Source organism: Heloderma suspectum, chromosome 2, assembly GCF_057233095.1.
Source record: "Heloderma suspectum isolate Gila_16-S chromosome 2, 16-S_ref, whole genome shotgun sequence".
In the NCBI taxonomy this organism is placed as follows: domain Eukaryota; kingdom Metazoa; phylum Chordata; class Lepidosauria; order Squamata; family Helodermatidae; genus Heloderma; species Heloderma suspectum.
The window spans coordinates 202560029-202582035 of NC_139459.1; the positions used below are offsets into that span (position 1 = coordinate 202560029).

Sequence of the window (22007 nt, forward strand, 5' to 3'; positions counted from 1 at the left end):
ACTCAATCCATCCTAAAGAAAAAGAAATGCAAGAAAGCAAAGTGGCTGTCTGAGGAGGCTTTACAAGTAGCTGAGGAAAGAAGGGAAGCGAAAAGCAAGGGAGAAAGGGGAAGATATATCCAACTGAATGCAGAGTTCCAGGGAATAGCAAGGAGAGACAAGAAGGCCTTCTTAAATGAACAATGCAAAGAAATCGAGGAAAACAATAGAATGGGAAAGACTAGAGATCTCTTCAAGAAAATTGGAGATCTCAAGGGAACGTTTTGTGCAAAGATGGGCATGATAAAGGACAAAGAAGGCAGGGACCTAACAGAAGCAGATGAGATTAAGAAGAGGTGGCAAGAATACACAGAAGAACTATACAGGAAAGATCTGAATGTCCCTGATAGCCATGATAGTGCGGCCACTGAACTTGAGCCGGACATCCTAGAGAGTGAAGTCAAGTGGGCCTTAGGAAGCATTACTAACAACAAAGCTAGCGGAGATGACAGTATTCCAGCTGAGCTATTTAAAATCCTAAAAGATGATGCTGTTAAAGTGCTGCACTCAATATGCCAACAAATTTGGAACACTCAACAATGGCCGCAAGACTGGAAAAGGTCAGTTTACATTCCAATTCCAAAGAAGGGCAATGCCAAAGAGCGTTCAAACTACCGCACAATTGCGCTCATTTCACATGCCAGCAAGGTGATGCTCAAAATCCTACAAGCTAGGCTTCAGCAGTATGCGAACCAAGAACTACCAGAAGTACAAGCTGGGTTTTGAAGAGGCAGAGGAACTAGAGATCAAATCGCCAACGTTCGCTGGATCATGGAGAAAGCAAGAGATTTCCAGAAAAACGTCTATTTCTGCTTCATTGACTACGCTAAAGCCTTTGATGGTGTGGATCACAACAAAATGTGGCAAATTCTTAAAGTGATGGGAGTACCAGACCACCTTACCTGTCTCCTGAGAAACCTGTACGAGGGTCAAGAAGCAACAGTAAGAACCAGACATGGAACAACCGAGTGGTTCAAAATTGGGAAAGGAGTACGACAAGGCTGCATATTGTCACCCTGCTTACTTAACTTATATGCAGAGTACATCATGAGAAACGCTGGGTTGGATGAATCACAGGTCGGAATTAAGATTGCCGGGAGAATTATCAACAACCTCTGATATGCAGACGATACCACCCTAATGGCAGAAAGCGAAGAGGATCTCAAGAGCCTCTTGTTGAGGGTGAAAGAGGAAAGTGCAAAAGCTGGTTTGAAACTCAACATTAAAAAAACTAAGATCATGGCATCTGGCCCCATCACTTCCTGGCATATAGAAGGGGAAGAAATGGAAGCAGTGACAGATTTTACTTTCTTGGGCTCCAAGATCACCGCAGACGGTGACTGTAGCCATAAAATTAAAAGACGCTTGCTCCTTGGGAGGAAAGCTATGGCAAACCTAGACAGCATAGTAAGAAGCAGAGACATCACCTTGCCGACAAAGGTCCGTCAAATCAAAGCTATGGTTTTCCCAGTAGTAATGTATGGCTGTGAGAGCTGGACTATAAGGAAGGCTGAGCGCCGAAGAATTGATGCTTTCGAACTGTGGTGCTGGAGAAGACTCTTACGAAATCCCTGGACTGCAAGGAGGTCAAATCAGTCCGTCCTAAAGGAAATCAACCCTGACTGCTCATTGGAAGGACAGATACTGAAGTTGAAGCTCAAATATTTTGGCCACCTAATGCAAAGAGAAAACTCTCTGGAAAAGACCTTGATGCTGGGAAAGACTGAAGGCAAAAGGAGAAGGGGACAACAGAGGATGAGATGGCTAGATAGCATCACCGATGCAATGAATATGAACTTGAGCACACTCCGGGAGAGAGCGCAGGACAGGAAGGCCTGGCGTGCTATGGTCCATGGGGTCACGAAGAGTCGGACACAACTGAACGAGTGAACAACAACAAATGTATATACATATTACATTTATATCCCAACTTTTTATAAAGTTTATTTGCCTTATCATCCTGGGCAAATAAACTTAGCTTAATAATAAGATGTATCCAAGCTTTAACCAAATCATAGTACACAAGAGTCTACCCCAATAGTTAACATTCACAAGTCTGTTTTGGATAGATGAATATACAGAAGCGAACTGCAATTCTGGCTTTCAAAGAGACTATGAAAGACCCACAAAATCTATTACGAAAAAGGACCCCAATGGTCAAAGATGAGAACTCCTCATATGCATTCACCCTTTTTTGGTTTTCCACTGGGCTCCAGGTTATCTGAAATTATTACCAACATTATTTAAACCAGTGGTTGGCTTTTGTTTGTCACTGTCCTTCTAAAAGCACCTTCCTGTCCTTCAAGGTATGCTCACACACTGGAAAGGCTAATGTGAACAAATAGTGGATACAACGCATTTTTGTGGACTGAGGGTACAAATATGTGTAGCATCTACCACCACTAAAGATGATAGAAGAGCTAACGGTTTAATCAGCCTTAAACCTTCTGAGTGGCAATATTAGCACTTTTCCACTATATACATTTATACACACACACACACACACACAGTATTTCCAATTAAACAGCAGCTAAATTCGTCTACCATTAGTGTATTATGGTCCTTGAGATTAGAAACAGTGAAGGGCTGAGCTTGTATTTGCTTAAGTTTAAACCACCACCCCAGCACTTTCAGAAGCAGCTCTTGCAAGAATTAAAGAAGTTGAAATGTGTTAATCTGCCTTACTGTTAGCATATAAAGCTAGTTTCCTTTTAAATACTGAAAAGTCCCAAAACACAAGTTGTCCATTTTAAACGCTTATGATAAGCATGCAACAAGGAGGCACATTACTGCACATCTAATTGGGTCACCTTGACATCACTGTAGTAGTAGTAGTTCTGTTTTCTCATAGATATCATAGAATCATAGGGTTGGAAGGGGCCTACAAGACCATCAAGTCCAACCCCTGCTCAATGCAGGAAGCCTGATTCCCAGGCGGTCTCCCATCCAAGTACTAACCAGGGCTGACCCTGCTTAGCTTCCGAGATCAGACGAGATCAGGTGCATCCAGCCCTTTGCTTGTCTTACATTAGCAGCTTGTTTGCAATTCCCTCTGTTGGTTCCTAGCCTCAGTTGCATTCCTGGATTGGCAGACAACATTGTCAATTGGAATGGGATGCTATATAGGGCTTGCAAGGTTTTTTGGCCATGGTATGACTAAATGGTTTATTTATATCCTGTTTCAACTAGAGTGGTTCCTCCAATGCATCCATGTCTTGGGAAGTTTGCCTTTGTTCTCTTTCCATTGTTTGGTGGACTAAAAGAAAAACGGAAAGAGCGTGAATGTAGGCCATGATTTGGACCTGGGAAACCTCCATTCTTATCCTCACTCATCTATGGACCCTGTGAACTTAGGCAAGTTATTGTCTTTCAACTTTTGCTCCTCATCTGTAAAATGGGAATGCTGGAGATGGAAGGAGATGGAAACATGGCTATGCTCTTCCGAGGGTTACAAGAGGAGAGCCACAAGATGCAGCCTATATTCACACTGCAATAGAGAATACGCTTCCAACTTCTCATGCACCAACTGCATAACACTTGTGACGTAGCAAAACTATTCAATACTTAATCACCTGTAGGCACCACAAAAGCCTTGGTTTAAATGTAGGAGCCGACAACAAAGTCTATAGCAGCCTAGGTTTCTTTATGGGCAGTTGTGAGCTAGATGAGCAGTATCTGCAATGAATTTGAACTTGAGCACGCTCCGGGAGAGAGCGCAGGACAGGAAGGCCTGGCGTGCTATGGTCCATGGGGTCACGAAGAGTCGGACATGACTGAACGACTGAACAACAACAACAAAGCAAGGATGGTGGCCTATTTCTGCTTCAATGAGAAAAGCATCCTTATCCTGGTGTGAGGGAGCTGTTTTAATTTACTTATCCTAAAACCCAATTATATATCAATCACTGCTGTGCAAACCAATGGAACTCCTGAAAGCCATCTTGAAACTAAACTCCAAAATTGCCCCAATCTGTGTATGAGAGACAACCAACACTTAATTTTAGAAGAGTAAATCTTTGCATAATTCAACAACTGAAACACAGATCTCTTTGGCTGTCACCTTTAGGAAATTGTGTTCTGTAATTAACATCTATTGTAACTTACACTATAGGTCATTACTTTTAAATGAGCTAAGGATCAAATGTCTAACAGATGCTTACATGGCAGAGTTTGTGAGCTTTGCGTTATCAAGGTGAATGTCCGTTATTTCAGGTTCATCTTTCTTTCCTATCAACTCAGTAAAAAAAGAAAAGAAAAAAGGATTCACTCTTAAGGTGCATTGTGATGCTTACCAAATGGGTGAAGAAAAGAAAAGTTGAAATGAGCTGGGTATTAAATTAATAGTAAAGGGCGGGGTGAAATGAAAGGATCAATGGGCAGCATCCAAGTGGGCAATTTGGGAAGTGAGGACCACCGCCGATTCTGTTCCGCAAGCGGTGCCCACTGCTTGCACAATGGGGATTTAGCACTTCCTCTAGGAACCAGAAACAAGCAGAAACACTGGCTTCTGGAACAGGGCAAGTAGGCAGAGCTCGCATAAGGGAGCTCCGCTGACCTGTCCCGATCTATAATTGGGTGTTTCTGCTTGTTTTGGGGCTTCCTAAAAGAAGCACTATATCCCCATTGCGCAAGCAGTGGGAGCTGCTTGCAGAACAGAATTGGCAGTGGCCCCCGCCTGCAGGGTGCAGTCAGTGGTGGGCTCTGCTTGCGGAACAGCCCACTTGGATACTGCCCAATGTCTGTAGTGGGAGGGACAGAGATTCTAAAAGCACACCAATAAGAACATGAAATATTGATGGAATTATCATGAGGAGTATTAGCTAAACAAAAAGAAATGCCATCTGTAAGCACACAATGTGCACAATGCCTGCCCTACGTATACACACAGTGTGATCTTAGCAGTTGTCTCATATGAAAAAAGTGCATTTATCTGCTGCTTTTATACTTCTATTGTTTTATTTTGTTTAATTTTATAAACTACCTAGAAATCCTTACATACACTGCAGTCCAGAAATATTAAATAAAAACAGCTATTAGTTCACTCTGAACAGCCAAGCATCCATTGGACGTGGAAAGAATCTAAAAGTATCTGATCCACAGAAGAAACTTTATCGTTTCCCAAGTGGCCTACCAAATTTTAAAGCATGGTAAAAATTATCTTACAAGGAGACATTTTTATCAGAATTTGTGGCAGGTAGAGTTTTTTGATAACTTTAAGGTAACATCCATTTGGGATTTGTAATACCCTGGCCATGCCCAAACACATATGCACTACAGCAGCCTTTCACAACCTGTTACCCACCAGATGTTTTGAACTACACCTCCCAGGGGCAGATAGGAATTAAAGTCCAAAACATTTGGAGGGTACCATGTTGGGGAAGGCTGCTCTACATTTATTATGCTTTTACTGTTAGGTGATGCCAACTTTACAGAGCCTGACTCATCTGAAGGGATTGGCTGTGTGGCAAAACACATTTCCAGTCCTCAGATTGTTCTCCAGACAGCAAAGCAGCCCCTTGAGAGCACAAACATTGGCTACCCCTGGTACAGAGCAACAGTGGTATCCTGCTAGATTGTGATGAGTTGGGCCATTCCAACACTGGCCATCCTTTCAATTAGTGACCATGAAACCACCACCCTCCACACGTAACAGCTCGTCATAGTGGTGGTCTTCAAATGGCAAATCCATATAGGTCTTTATCCTTTTCCATGTCACATAGTTCTTTATTCGTAGGGCAGCAGATGGTATATACTGGGTCAGATATGTAGTCCAAAAAACTAACCAAGGCACTACCATTTGTCTCCAATTGGGACTGGCATTTTGTGAGGATTGTACCATGTCAAAGGGGAATGAGAGGGCCCAGTTTTACATCTATAGATAACAGGCAGATAGGAAATTGTTTTGTTTGGAGGATAGTGCAGGATGTCTCTGTCCAGGAGGCCCTAGAACCGGAATCTCCAGACAGAGAGAAAAGCACAGAATAATCAGATAAGGAAACACTGGGTAGACTGCATAAAGGCTATTATTAAAATATTTATTTAACCGTATATATTGAAAAGTTTAAAAACCTAGTGTTAAAAGTTAAAAGTGAATTTTCTATACTCTTGAGGAGAGGGAAGATGGGGTTGGTAGCACAAACCATGGCATAGCAATAATATAAAATTCTTCCCTCAAGAACAAACGTGGGAAGAATCATTCACTTTTAATCTAATGAACAATATTCCAAAATTAGTTTGGAATTGCAAGACTGGTGTATCAAGGATTTAAATGTATCTGAATGCTTTTATGCTTTGAGAGACTTTATTGGTAGGTGACTTGAACAGACTATTGAATCTGGCTGCTCATAAGAAGCCAACAATCCCTTAGATGTATTAAGAGAATTCAGTTTTTATCTAGTGCTGATGCTTGATCAATGCAATGAAGTTATCTCATCGTAGTCTGAAAGCACTAAACAGAACTTCTAAGCATCTGTTTCATTTAACATTAAATTATGCTGAAGATTAGTTGCCCAGTTCTAAACTATAGAGCACGGGTAGGCAGCCCACAGCCTGTGGGCTGCATACAACCCCTCCCACTATCTGATATGACCCTTGCTGCCCTCATGCTGCTGAATTCGGCAGCAGAGAAACATCAGTGATTTTAGCACTCCGTAGCAATTTGCCAACAACGTTCGCTGAATCAACGCTAATACATGTGGCACATTAATAATCCTCAACATTAGGTTGTTTCAAAGTTTCCACTAGTTCAGAGTGGCTTCCCATACTTGTTTAGAATGGCCAAAGCTGTTCCCCTGCCCCTTATGGGAGATGAATATGCCAGCTATTTCTGAACTGCCAACAGCGAGGGACAGGGGAAGGGAGATTGTGGGATGAACACACTTCAGATATTCTAAACCGGTGGAGAAAGAAGACACAACCCACCTGCTTCCTTAGAACCTCCAAAGCTGCTAGCAGTTTTTTCTCACCATGATCTTTAATTAGTTGCACTTTGTCCTTTTAAAAGCTGATGTTTTGCTCCATTATATGCATGTTTAGGCTTCCTCAGAAATGGACAGAATTAAGTCACACTCATATCCATAGCTCTGAATTAATGCTGTTCAGAAGATCATAAAAATTTTCAAGCATAATTAAAGCTCTTTTGCATTTGACAACAAGATGTATTATAGCAACTGTTTCTTAAAGACATTTAAAGAACGATATTAAGAAGTTTCCAGAGGGTGGCCATGTTTGTCTGTTGCAGCTAAAGCAACAAAGAGTCTTGTAGCACTAACAAATGTCCACGAAAGCTTATGTCAGAATAAATGTGTTAGTCTTTATGGTGCCACAAGACTCTGTTATTAAGGTTTTTTTATTTAATTAAAAGAGATCACAGTAGCTGCATTTGGACACAATGCTTAACAATGGTTTGTTAAATATGCCAGGATCCAACTTGCAAACATTGGCCTAGTTTGCACAATCACAGGGTGGTTAGTAAGCCACGGTGGCTTGTTAATCACCCTGCGTGTGTCAGTTGCATGCCAACCAGATTTGCATTATCACCCCTCACAGGCACAATTTGTTGTGACGTCTGAACCCGGCAAGGGTGAATTGTTGCCGTGGTTAGCAAACCACCCAAAACCTATGGGCTGTTCTTGGTTTGTGGCATGGCAACAACTCATCCTGCGCCAGGTGTGCACATCATGATAAGCTGCGGCTTGAATACTGAAAATGGCCACTAGCACATGCCACAACTCACGATGGCTTATTTAAGCCACGGTGAGGACCAACAATCATGCAAACTGGCCCAACGTTCATTTGTTGTCTCTCCCCACCCCACCTCCTTTGAATGCCTGGCTGCTATACTGAAGCCCTTCGCAGCACCCATGGACTGGCAAGACATCACTGCATCACCAGTTCTCTCATCATTGGCCAGCTGCAGCAATGGGGGAAGGAACAAAAACCCTCTCCTTCTTGGAGAATTTAGACAGCCAAAATTGGCCATCTAGCCCCATAGGACTGTGCCATCCGGCTGCAATTCTAAACACTCCTACCTGTAAGTAAGAGCCATTGAAAACAATGGGGTTTACTTCTGAGTAAATGTATACAGAACTTCACTGTAAACAGCTTAAAAGAGAGTATTCTAGAGCAGGGTTGTCAGAAAGTTGCTCAAGATCTACCGATAGATCTCTGGGTAATTTCCAATAGATCAGCAAGGATTTCCAACTCTCAATTCCAAAATCTGTATCACTATAATACTTTTATTAGGCCAACCAAAAGATCACAAAAAATGTGCAAGCTTTCGAGATCTCCAGTTCTCTTCTTTAGAATACCTTATCTGTAGCAACTCAGACGCAGCTTTGTATTTATGTATGCAGGTCATTCCAGTGAGGTTCATGGGGTTCAGTAAGTAATTGGCTCTGCCCTCTGCAAGCCACCATTTTACATCAGATTCTATTTGGTGGACCTCGGGGTTCTAGTAAAAAATAAAGTAGATCCCACAAAGCTGAAGATGGCTCTCCCCTGTTCCAAACTGGGTTTCCCTCAGACTGTCATTCCACACAGCTAGAGCTGTCACTAAGGAGGCATAATTTGGTAGACAACAATCCTTGCCTCCCATGGTGGCAGACTTGACAACAGGTCCTCATGGCTAGATTACAATTTGCAGGGTGGTTCATACAGGAAGTGTCTCTTCAGATATCCTGAAGGCAGATTGTTTAGGGTTTTAAAAAGTCAAAAACAGCACCTTGAATCTGGTTTGTAAACCAAGGGCCAAACTATATGGGACATCCATAATATATATCCCAACTTTTTAAAGGAAATGAGGGCTTGAAGGATTGCAAATTTGATCCTAGCAGCAGGGAGGAAGTCTTAAGCATTTGTCTTAACTATTGGCCATTTTTGTGAACAAACATATACACCCCAAGCTGTTTCCTCGCCCATGAAGAGAAATACAAGTTACTGAGTGATGTAAGGCCAGTCACTACCTCCCACCCTTGAAAACTGCTGAACCCAGTAGTCCTCCGAGCTGGCAAGGCAGGACCAACAACCCTAACCTATCTTCACAGGGGTGCTGTAAGGATACTTGGGAAAACCACATATGCCACCCTGCGTTCCTTTGAAGAAAAGTAGAATAAGCAGGTAGATAAATAAATCATGCTCCAGAACATGGCTACTGCCTAAAAATCCAAAAGAAAAGTCAGACATAGGAGCCTTCCTAAGCTGTGAACATTTTCTTTGCTCAAGAGGAGCGCAACCAAAGTTAAGAAAGACAGATCCACCAATTCCTAGATCCCCCAACAATACCTTGTTTTGTCTTGATCAAATTTTGTATATTCAGCATCATCCAGTCCATGACAGACTCAAGACAGGTACTCAAAAGATCTAACTGCTACACCTGGATTTGATGAAAAGGAAAAATATAGTTGTCATCTGTGTATTGGTGTCCCTTCACCTCAAATCCCCAAAGAACATCTACCACACTGATGAATATTAAACACAAGGGATCAAATAGATTTGTCCTATCCACATTGGGGTTTGCTTCTTTGATTACTGTCTCCAACAGTTTTAAATAATTGAAGTTAAATATGTTTATATTCACTTCTCACCTGGTGGGATAGGCAAAAATATGGTCTTTTTACAGAAATTCTAAATCTTCTCTCCAAAGTTGTAAAACAGATGCCTAGTTATAAAATCCCTTCTAGACTTTTTCTAGAATATTGCAGAAAAGAGAACAGATTTAGAAATTGTTAGTAAGTCAACAGCAGTCACTAAAAACCCCACCATCACCAAGAAAGCTATCACACCTAATAATATATGAATGATTCTGTCAGATGTAGGCCATAACAATCATTCCATAATTTACTTACGACTGAGTTTTGGAGAGTAGAGCTCTTGTTAAGTGCTTTAGAAAAACTGTAATTTATTATATGTTGTAATGTTCTCCCCTGCCCCCTCAAAATTACGACCACACACTTCTTTTTCATTCAGCTGAAGCATGATTGCAACCATGTTCATATGTATTTGAAAAACAACAACTAACAGGACAGGGCTCTCTGGAAACAAGCATATTTGCACTGGTCCTGTATAGGAGTCTAAGTTAGCTACCCAACCTTTACATACTCAGGGGTGGGGGTGGGGCTCCTAGCACTCTTGGCAGTGATGGGGGCTGTGCTGGGACAGTAAGAGAAGCAAAATGGCTCAATAACCCCATTATTTCCTCCCTCCAATCCCAAGATTCAGGCAAGTTTTGTACAGACAAAAGGAAATACTATTTCACACAATGCACAATCCATAGTATTCACTACCACAAGATGTGGAAATGGCCAATAGCTTAACGGCACAATCCTATGGGTTGCACCCTTGTTAGATGGAAACCTCCGTAAGTGGCTTTAGAAGAGAAGGAAACTTAATAATGGAGGAAAGATCTACCAATGGCTATTAGCTAAAACATCTATGTTGAGAGACAGTACACCTGCAATTACCTGATGCTAGGCCAGACAGAGGAGAACTGTGGACTTCATGCCCTGCTTATAAGCTTTCCAGAGGCAGGTCGGTATTACAAACAGAATGTAGGTTTAGATGGGCTCTTGGTCTGATCCAGCAGTTTTCTGCCACCAAAGACCCAACAAACACAGCATGAATGGAGATAAAGCAACATCAGACATATCCAAATAGTACCATTGAATAAAGCTATACAACAAGAATCAGCAAGTCGAACCCATTCGAGTAGCTGTTCAGTATCATTACATGCCCTGATCCACCCAATAAAAAGAATGGACACTGAAATGTACAGATTAATTCCAAAGAGCAATATCAAATGAATACTTATCTTAGATATGCATCCTGTCTGATTTAGTACTACAGATTTGTGTGTACAAGTTGCCATAAAGTTTGAGCCAGCGGTTCTGCAACACAGTTCTATGAGTTCCTGATTAGATGCACTGTAAAACCTGCCCATGTATTTCTGTGTACAAGAAGAGTGGTAATTTTTACTGTCATATTAAAGGGTGGAACCCAATTAAAACAAGGGCAGAAGGTGCATGAGCAAAAGCAGTCTTGTAGTACTTGGTGCTAGAAAGCCATTTCAGCTCATTCTGAAGAAATGGGACAGGTTTCATATTCATCCTGCAGAAACAACAATCCCTCCTTTTGAGTGGCAGGATGTGACAGGGTGGAAAGCTACAGGCCAATACAGTACAAACTTAACTGAAGAGCTCACATTATGTACTCAAACTCTGAATGGTGGGGAAAGTCGCCACACCAAGCAAGTTCTTCCACAGTCTGATAACTAAAGCAACTAGCCAACGCAAAGCAAAGAAGAACACTGCGTTCTTCCAGCAGTACAGGCTTAGGCAGGGGTGTTGCTAGGCCTGGGCTCATGGGGTCTCAGGCCGCAAATCTATTCCCCAGAGCTCCGAGTGTCTATTAGTGCCAAGAGAAGGTCTTTTTCTTCTCTTAATTGCCATGTAGGGGGCAATTTTCAAGGGGGATTGCAGAAGAGTAAAATGTTAACATACACACATGCTGCAACACTCCACCCCACCCCAATAAATCTCTCCCTATATGGCAATTAAGCTTGGGGAAGGAAATCTTTTCCCATCAGTTAGGAATGATCTGGGGCAGAGTGCAAATTAACTGAAGAATTTTATTTTATTTAAGATTTGGCTGAAAAATTAATTGGCTGTCTTTGCCTCCTGTGAAATGTAAATAAATCCTAGTATTATTTCTACATTTGCGCATATATATATATATATATATATATGTATAAATCAACATATGCCATTTTATGCAGATTTGTGTCTGATGGGCCTGGGCCCCAAATCTTTTAAGTGCTTGGCAACACCCCTGGCCTTAGCTTTAATGGCTTCAACAACTATCGCTACAGTCAGTGACCAAAAACAATTCCTTATTAAAGAAATATTAGGGCTTTCCCATTATTGCTTAGCCTAAGATAATCTCTGACAAGTTTCAGCCAGGGGGTAAATCAGTGACTGAAACCATTTCAACGAGAGGGAGAATGCCACTCAGCAGGGCTCTTTTTATTATCTCTATGGTTTTAAGGTAATTTGGAGCATAGGCCCACTACTAGATTTTGTAGCCCAAGCCTTCCTTCCATGGGCAAACACATAAATCCCGTACCTAAGTGGTGTCTCCTCTTCTCTTCACATCCTAGCAACAATATAAGCCTAGCGTCATAATCAGGTGGGCAACACTGATTCCAATGTAAAATAAGGAGCACTGAAGCTTGCACAGGTTACCCCAGAAATACTAGAAGACAAAAGAGTGATCGCTTCTGTAGTTCCCATGGAAGCAGCTTCAGGATGGGCTGCGTTTTTTAGCCTGAATGGTCTATGAACTGGCAAGATCCACGGTGGGAGGCTTGTCGATTCATTCGTGGTCCATCTGTTTAACCCTCAGGTTTTGGTCAGTCAGCAGTTGGTGCCACAACCATTTAATAAAACACCTTCCTGAGATCTCCTCCATGCATTCCAGCCTTCTGTTGGAGCATGATCCTATGAACAGTCATTTTACAATGTCTGCCCGCGCCGAAATAAATTTCAATGGAAATTTTTCACCATGGAGAATACTTCTGTCTAAGCAAGATCTGTCCTATAGCCAAACAGACATCAAACCTTGATAGAGTTTCCATCCACAGTGACACCTCTAGAGCAAGCCAGATTAAAATACAAAATATCAGGCAAGAAGAGAGATCACTAGCAGTATCAAACAACAAAAGTATTCAGTAGTACTTTTTTTTTTTTTTAAGTACAGCCGAGTATGCTTGGTATTTCCACTGGCAGCCTCCATTCCAAAACCTCTGTAATGGCAGCTATTTAAAAATATGCCCCAGACAGAAAATCATATGATCTCCACAAGGAAATCAGGATATTTAGTATTAATACTTAAACGTTAAGTTAGGTCTGCATGTAATAGTGACAAGTTTGATCCATAAGTATCTGGGCTTGGGTTAACCATCTTTTAAGAAGAACATCTTGTAGAATCAACCGTACTACTACCTCAAGAATGTATTTTACCAATTTACAGACACCAAACTACTTAGCATGTACAATCATTTCCCAACATCTTTATTATGCTCAAAAATAAAAGGTGCAGCGCAACAAAAACAAATGCCATGGGCTTAGCTTGTCTAGGACTAGAGATCTAAAATTTCAGACATGTTAAAGCTGGGGTGGAAAGGGCATTTTCTCCAGCTTTTCAGAAAATTGAAGTTTGGAGTAAAAATGAAATATATACAACACTGACATGTGAGGGTTTAATAAAAAAAATAAACATCCAATGAATTCTCTATCAATTAGCATTTAGCGCATAAAATAGAAACTTTCATCACTGATAAACAAGGAATGTGATATTTGGGCTTGGAAGTACTGTGTAGATTTCAGTATTATCAAGAAGTGACATTTCTAGAGGAAAAGCTCAAATTAGTATCTCATTTCACTGACCATTCTGAAATTGAAGGGTTTAATTATTTTATATTATCAGGTCTGTGGGGAAAAGGGTTTTTCTCCTAAATGTTTCTGACTCTCTCTCACCAGGCCTTCACATTTTTATTTAGGACCAATACACACAAAACGGCCTCTACACAACAAGACAACTTCAAGTTGTTTCTCGTGTGTATTACAGCAGGAGTGGGAGGTTGGGGGATTTTCTCCACTCAACTTCCAAGCTTAAAAATGGTTTGCGGTAGAATGGAGAAAGTACAACTGCTTTCATTCAAGCAGTTTAAACTAGTCTTCACATCGAGGTTATTTCACATGCACCAGTCCTTAGTAACATGGAGGTGGGACAGGGGGCAGAGGGAGAATTATTCACTGACAACTGTAGACCAAAATACAAGTTTACTCGTGGATTCCCACTTAAAAATAATCCTGCATCAAATATTTTGTAGACTACAGCACTGGAAGATCAGTGTACAAGTGCCAATTCACACTTCAGCTTTCTAAACTATAATTTTAGCACATTAGTGTGGTATTGTTATCACACAGTACAATTCCAGAAGCCTTTCCAAACACTTGCCTTATGTGCTATGCCCACTCCCCTTCAAAACAGAAAAACAGTCATAAAGCACACAACAAAGCAGATACCCAATTAATTTCCTTCCATCACATGGCTTTCCAGGAGTAGAAAAGCACAATTCCAAACTTTTTACACACGTTTTAAACGCACTAATAAACCTCTGGAACCTTTCAAAACCTCAGTGTAGATGTTCCTATCGAGCCTGGTTTGCAAATGCAGCAAAATGAAGCAATGGAGTTCCAGGGTGGTAGAATGGATTATACTACTTCAAGTTGCAGGTATGGGATCACATATCTGAATGCCCTCTTAAAAGATTCCAAAGCAAGTGGAACACTAGCACTTCAACAAGGACTGGACTAGATCCTATTTCTCTGATGCACTGCTTTTTGTTTTTGTTTTACTTGCTGGGATTCTGTCTTATGAGTGACTGTTTGAAAACTGCATCCCCTACTTGTAGTCTGAAGTTATACTGTGCACTCTTATCAGCTCAGGGTTCTACCATCCCATTGTGCTGCATGCCTAAACTAGATCTCAGTAGCCCTAGCAAGGTTATAAGACTTATTTATTTCTTCCACTAAAATATTTTTATTTCCTGCTGTAAAGCACTGCTTTCATTCTACTGCAGAGAATAACTCCATAGAAGAAAAAGTACAGACAGAAGGAATTAAGGAAGCCAGATTGAATACCTAACTTGAATAGGATAAGAGAACACTGCCTTTAAAAAAAAAAACCAGCAGGGGAGCATTAATGACTCATGGAGGTCAAGTCCTCATTTTTAGATCACAGTCAAAGGTTAAGTCATAGGGTTTTTTTAATCTCACATGCCCTTTTTGTACACAGTTTATTGAAGAAAAGGCAATTGTGTGAGGTAGAATGGTAGAGATTCCAGACTAGCAGTTTATCAGGTTTCAGGATTACCTATTAAGTATCACCTACTTGAGCTGGCACCATCCCAAGAATAAAGAAACGCTTTCCGAGAAGTCCACTGCTTGCATCTAGCCTAGTACAACAGACATTTTGCATTTTCAAGGGTTTGTTCTCATCTCAGAATATCTATCAGGACAAAAATTGTCACAGCGCTCTACTTGCTCTACCTATCTGTACCTACAGATATTACCTACTGGATTATCTATAGCAGGGGTACAGAACCTCAGGCCCAAGGGCCAAATCCAGGTCTCTCATGTGTGTCCAGAAGACCACAGCCCTTCCCCTTGCCGCAGCCCTTTCCCCCAAACACTAATCATTTGATGGTTTCTTGAATTTTGCGCAGTGCCTCCCCCTCCCCCCATACTAAAAGACTGAAATACCTCTCCTAAGGCTTACTGACAGTAAGAGCTTTAAACTACAATATGCTGGTATTTTTTGTATTTTGACCCTGAGCCTTTTGCCTTCAGCTCCACTCACCACTGGAATGCAGCCCCTGAGACCTTCTCTGAAATGGAATTCGGCCATCTGGACGAAGGACGTTCTGCATCCCTGATCTATAGTTATGAATACCCTATGCATTCAAGGGGGGGGGGGGTTGAAATTGCATTTGACAAATAGCAGCCCATCTCCGCCTCCCCAATGCCACATGTTAAGCCTCTTTTGAAATTGGAAGGAGCTTCATAAAAGTTTGTGTTATCATGAAGTCCAAAGATTATTGGGAAGATGCAACAATCCCACTGATTGGGCCCAAGCCTTTCGGTATACTAAAGTAGTTTTTTGTATCCCAGCCAAGGCGTTCAAAACAAGGCTACACTTTAAAATAGAGACAAGGATGCTTGCCTGCTGTCTAAAACAGAACCAAGTAGTCCACATGATGTTTAGTTTTCTGCATCAGACTCGTTTAAGTGGTGACAATTACTAGGAAGCTATTCACCTAGACGCTGGTGCTTTAGAAACTGACACACTGAGGAGGTTATTATACGGATAAACTTTGTAATGGAACGTCTTTTAATATTTACTGATGCACATATTCTTTTAAATTATCTACCTGTTTCCTGAACATCAACGCATGGTCATCGCAAATGGATTTTCTGGGCCTTTTTGACAGATAAAAGACTGATTATTATTTCCTATAATGCAATGGACTGAAGACCTTACAACGCTTTCAACATTTGAACAGGTGGTGTATAGACCCCACCTGAAAATGAACACTTACTTGGGTATTTAGTGTGCTTTTGTTGAAGTTTATATATAATTCTTATAAAGCTGCATTTTCCTATAGATATAGATATAGTTATACACACACACACTTACTATGCATGCAATGAAATTGATGCATTCAAATTTATGTAGCTACTTTATTTTTCACAATAAAAAAATCTAAAACAAGCAAAGAATCTGAAACACCATTTTACAGTCCACCATTCTGTGCCAACCCAGTCCTGAATCATCTCAAAGTTACAACAGTTTCTCAAATACAGTAATATGATCCACCATTCAACGTCAAAGTGGATAATGTCAAGTTTCTGTGCAAACTATGCTTGCCAGCTGTTAGAACAGGATAGCATGACCAGCCCTGCTATACTATAAGATAAGTAGAGATTCATGAAGTTTAATAAAATGGAAGCGGGGCTGCTTCTGTTGAGTGCCAGAGAATTGCACTGCTTTTTCACTGAGAAAAGGGCTTCAGGAATTGATAGTTCCAAGTTTGATATCATCTTTAGCCATATTATAATGGCTTAAGTTATATGTAACCTCTACCTCACCTCATCTGCAGGGTGCCAATGAAAGTTCAGGGACTGGGTGCTTGAGAAGAGCCTGTAGGCTAGGAAATGGACAGACCTATCAATTTCAGTCTCGCCAACATTGTCAGCTTTCATTCTGTTCTGTTTCTGCACAAGTTTATGATCATTGTTTTTTAAAAATCCATAGGGAAATCCGTACACAGTTCTCATAATGTCCGCATTAATTGCCACATTTTAAAACACCCATACCAATTGACTCAAGAATGTTTGCATGCATTTGGGAAATTATTTTTATTCAATTTATAAGTCGCGCGATAGCCAAAGCAATAATAAAAAAATACAATAAAACCATGATAAAACACATTAGAAGAATTGAAGAGCAGCAACAGTAATTTAAGTCAGTTTTTTTTAAAAAAAAGATAAGTATCAAAGCCATTAAAGCATGGAAAAGTAAGATTTTAAAACACAGCTTTAAACGTGTCATTAAAATTAAAGCAAGCACTATTTTAAAATATACACGTTTTCCTTTGCACATTTTTCATATGTGCCCATGTTGTCAAATTTATTTGTTTATTTATTTATTTATTTGCAAAATACATTTGCGGAACATATTGTAAGCTCAGAAATGTACTAATTTCCAAATGCAAATTGTATACGGGTCCAGGAGGTGCAAATTGGGTCAAATGAACAAATTTCTCTCACATCCCTAATAAGGGCACACAAAGAATGCTGGAAGGTATCAGCATTCCAGGTTTCCCTTAAAGGTCTGAGCCTGCTCTAACTGTTCTATGAGCTGCTGAGCAGCTCCGTAAAATTGTCCCTCCCAGTCATTGGGTTTAGTGAAGGCATGCATGTCCTGATCATTTCACTTTTGTGGAGGAACCCAAACTGAGCAAGAGACAGCCCATTCTACTCCTTTCCCCATGTCCACCTCCTCCTGTTCTATCCACTACAGTTGGAATGGGGAATGTTTTGGGGGAAGGACTGTTTATTGAATATGAATCAAAGCCAAATTAGACTGTTGTCTTATTTTTCTGGAAATCTATTCAGTACTTTTGAACACAGGAAACAAGAATGCCTGCACAGTGTGTGTTCCAATTACAGCATTAATCTACCATTTACAGAGCACCTACAGCCATGTCCCATTGCTGAGGCAGTTAATGAGCACCAACTTCTATGGACACAAATGAGCAATTAGCATGACTTATCAATTAATTTATACGGAAGTGGAAAAGCGTCCGTTCTCTCTAGAATGAGGTGTAAAAGGAATGCAGCTTTGAAAAAAGCTGTAAAGTTCAATGCACTTTGGCCTGTTTTTTTAAAAAATAAAGCCAGCCTTACACAGCACCTTTGGATATTTACCTCTTGCCTCTGCCATTAAATTATATGGCTATAGACTAAAGTCAAATTACTGGTATCTAAGCCACATAGATATGTGGTACTCTAGAGGAGGGGAGCTAGTAAGCCTGTTCATATACCTAGGCCTGCTGGGTGTCCAACAAAAACACCAATGTTTACTATGTTTTATTGATCTGCCTTTGGAGAGTCACCACTTCTAAAATCACTGGCTTTAGAAAAGGTTCTCTCTTGAAGAAAAGATGCACAACAAGCTTCTCTTTTCATGGTAGACACACAAACTGCTTTCCATTTCCAAGGTTTCTTGCAACAAAAGCAACACATAGATCATGCACTTAGAGCAAGGGTGGGCAACGTGGTGGGCTCTCCAAATGCTATTGGATTGCAACTCCCAGCAACCCAGGCCAGAATAGCCAATGGATGATGGGAGTTGCAGTCCAACAATGTCTGGAGGGCCACAAGTTGCTCACCCGACTTAGAGCATCATACTGCGCAATCTTTGTGCTTATTCTCATAACCAATTCTGCACGTGGTAGCCACACATACAAACATTAAATAGTTGCATGTATTCAGCCACATGCAGAGGTTTAGGCACATCACCATGAACCTATATTTAGAGTGGTTTGCAGTAACTTGTCAGAAGCCAAGTCTGTGGATGCACCCACCATCTCACTACAAGCAAGAACAACTAGAAGTCAATGTGGGCAAGGTACTTCCTGCAGCTGTAGTGGGTAGGACTAAATAAATAACAAAGGATCTGAAGCATACATGTTTGCTGATAAGCATAATGGCCTCTATGGAAGCCAGGTAACACATTTATTAGCTAGTGACTCCAAATAAAAAGGTGAGAGTGTATCCACTAGAATCTACATACTTTAATATCCATAATACATAACAGATCAGAGAAGTTTCCGTTGCGATTTGGTTCTCAGCCATTTACAATGTGGTATATGGGTTCAAGTATTGGACTAGAAGTTTGGAGACACTCGTTCAAATCCCTACTCAGCCATGAAGCCCACTGGGTGATCCTAGGCCAGACACACTGACTCTCTCTCTCTCTCTCTCTCTCTCTCTCTCTCTCACACACACACACACACACACACACACACACCCCTCTACCTCACAGGGTTGTTGGGAGGGTAATACTGAGGGGAAAGAAACTCATATACCACCCTGAGCGTCTTGGATGAAGGGAGAGATTTTGTTAAATGGAATTCAAAGTGTCCATTGTAAACTTCACCTAAAAACCTCACTCACTCATATGGTACCTGTTGGGGGGGGGGGGTGAGAGAGAGAGAGAGACAGAGAGAGAAAGGGTCAAGCAGGAAAAGTGTCAATTGCTGTTGAGGAAGAAACCTTTGGTATTGTCATTTGCTCTCCACCTGAGTGCTGCATGTTATCTTGGTTAATGCCTATAGAACACATCTTCCTCTAGAAGAATCACCAGGTACCAATATGCTCCAGAAGGTCAAGTTCATTTTGCATTTCCAGTTCCCCCACTCCACCCAATGAGGTAGCATCAGGTGGTCAAAGTCCTGCAATAGTTTTAATTCCTGAGAATGTGTCAATAACTTGAGAGAGCAGCTGAAAGACAATGCCATAAGTTGTTCATATTATTTATGTGGGCCACTCAGTTTTGCCAGATGCCCTAGTTCTACAGCTCTTTTCAGTCTCACATGCAGTATCTTTTAAAAGTGCATTCTCACAGGAGTCAGCACTGAAGAGGAGGGATGGTTTACAACCCATGTGCATTATGGAACAGCCACCCCACCAAAAATGGATATGAAATGCCAGAGGCTTTGATCAAAAAGGTTTTCTACAATGGCTCATTAAAAGAGCAAACCAATGGGATTTGATTAAGACAGGGGTTGCCAACCTGTTCAATATTAAGACTCCTGACTACTTTTAACAACTCAGTCATTGAAGATATTTCAGCAGATGAAATTTTTGAAGTTCCTACAGCAGCCTTCCCCAACCTGGTGCCCTCCAGAGGTTTTGGACGACAACTCCTAGCATCCCTAAAACCAGCCATGCTGGCTGGGACTGATGGGAACTGAAGTTCAAAACGTCTGGAGGGGACCAGGTTGGGGGAGGCTGCTCTACAGCACTAAGACAAGCCACACCTTCTGAAATGCCATCATCTGCACAACTATTTAAAAAATTCTAGTGCTGAACAGGTTAGCCATCCCAAGACTTGTGCCCATTTGTTTCTTTAGTTGTGGGGCAAGTCATTTTATATCAAGAATTATTCTAACAAGCTTTCAGTGCTTTCAATTATGTAGAGGGTTCTTACAAAGTTCTCAGCACAGACCTATTTTGAACACTGCTTCTGGAGACCGTTCTTATTGCCTCAAATGCTAGAATAGTTGTGTTTTCAGAAATGAATCAGATCAATGCCAGAAGAGTGAAAGAAGAGTGAAAGAATTGGAGAAGACTGCCTATCCAATGCACGGCGGGAGGAATGCAGAAGGGATCCTCTCCTCCGCGCTCCAGCCACCCTGCATTCACAGCTTGGTGACAGACAGCCTCGGGATGCTGGAATGCAGGGTGGGGAGGCTGCACGACGCATAGGAAGTGTCATACCGGCACTTCTGCTCTCCCTGCTGCCAGGAACACCCCTTTTTGCTCCACTCCACACTGCTCTTACGAGCCACGAGCCCAAGGACAATCCGCGTTGCCTACAAGGCAGTGGGGGAGGGGGTGGGGAGGTGGTTCTCCGGGAACCAACCTCAGAGCACGGGCTCCAAGGTCAGTTCCTGGAAACCAAGCAATCCTAGCGGCCATACGATTGCACCCTAAAGCTACTTACTTTTTATTATTTCATGAAATCTTTAAAGGAGTAGGCTGAGGACAGCAGGAGTTTGTGTTTAGAGAATCCTTATTCAGAATCATACATTTAATATAAAGAAAATTCCTCATCAATGGAAATGGGATCTTTTTTTAATGCCTGATTGCTATGGAACAGGGCAAGGAGTGCAGGGCTCATGGGCAGCAGTTCCCTGCCCCAAGGGTAGGCAAAATGACCATAACCCTCATGAGATTGTTTAGGTAGAATTAATTCACTTGGAAACAAATCCATAGCATTTTCTTCCCTTTCAGGGGAGTTATTGTGCAAGAGAAATTTTCCATCAGTTAATCCATGCGGCAGCAGGAGCATACATCTGTATTTGCAGGCACAGGGACAGCAAGCAAGCTAGCCAGCACTATAATAAAATTAAGGGAAATCATCAAGGGCTTTTTCAGCCACTATTCCACCACCATACACTTAAAGTCAGTTGACTGTAAAACAATCAATGTTCTCCATTTAGTAGTCCAACAGGGAGTAAAGAGCATCATGCGCACCAGATTCTCAAGTCTTGTTATTCAGCTTAGACAAAATGAGACCATAAGATGTGCTACACACCCGCAAGTCAGGAGCCAACATAAGCTGCAGGCATCACGTAGATGAGGAGTACACACTGACCTGGTTCACACATTATGTTAACTCACGGGTTGTTGAATTCTGAGTTGACATGATGTGTGAACCCAGCCGCACTAACAAACCATGGTTTCTTAACCACGAGAAACCCATGGCTTTTTGTTGGATTGTGAACACTCAGTTGTTTAAACCATGGGTTGTCATTATGTGTGAATCCAGAACTATGAGTTGTTCATAGCTTGTTTCATCAAGCTACAGAGGTGGTGGACAAGAGTGGTCAAAGAAACCAGCCGCTCTACATGCCAGTGCTACGGTGCTGCAAAGGCATTTCAGATACAGGGAGGAAGGCAAATGAGAGAGGAAAACGAACAATCCAGGGATTAAGAAAACAAATTATGGTTTGTTCAATCATCTGCCAGATGAACTCTAAGAAAAGCAACAAACCATGGATTAGTGTGATGTGTGAACCAGGTCACTGAGAATATTTCAATGGCTTTTCCCTATATTAC

The 22007-nt window shown here is 41.4% G+C and overlaps 1 protein-coding gene across 8 annotated transcripts in view; it reads right to left on the minus strand.

Annotated features, from left to right (window-relative positions):
* TEX2 (testis expressed 2) overlaps positions 1-22007 on the minus strand; it is a 99904-nt gene that overhangs the window by 70541 nt on the left and 7356 nt on the right. For 4 of the 8 annotated variants that reach the window (XM_084837400.1, XM_084837392.1, XM_084837396.1 and 1 more), the window contains exon 2: positions 9322-9412. The exons of 1 other annotated variant lie outside the window; for it this stretch is intronic. In XM_084837400.1, the coding sequence (XP_084693526.1) occupies positions 9322-9370 (49 nt within the window). In that variant the 5' untranslated portion in view covers positions 9371-9412. Of the gene's footprint in view, positions 1-6960; positions 7133-9321; positions 9413-9623; positions 9708-22007 lie in introns of those variants that run through there. 3 more of the 8 variants (XM_084837399.1, XM_084837397.1, XM_084837393.1) reach the window with 3 other exon arrangements.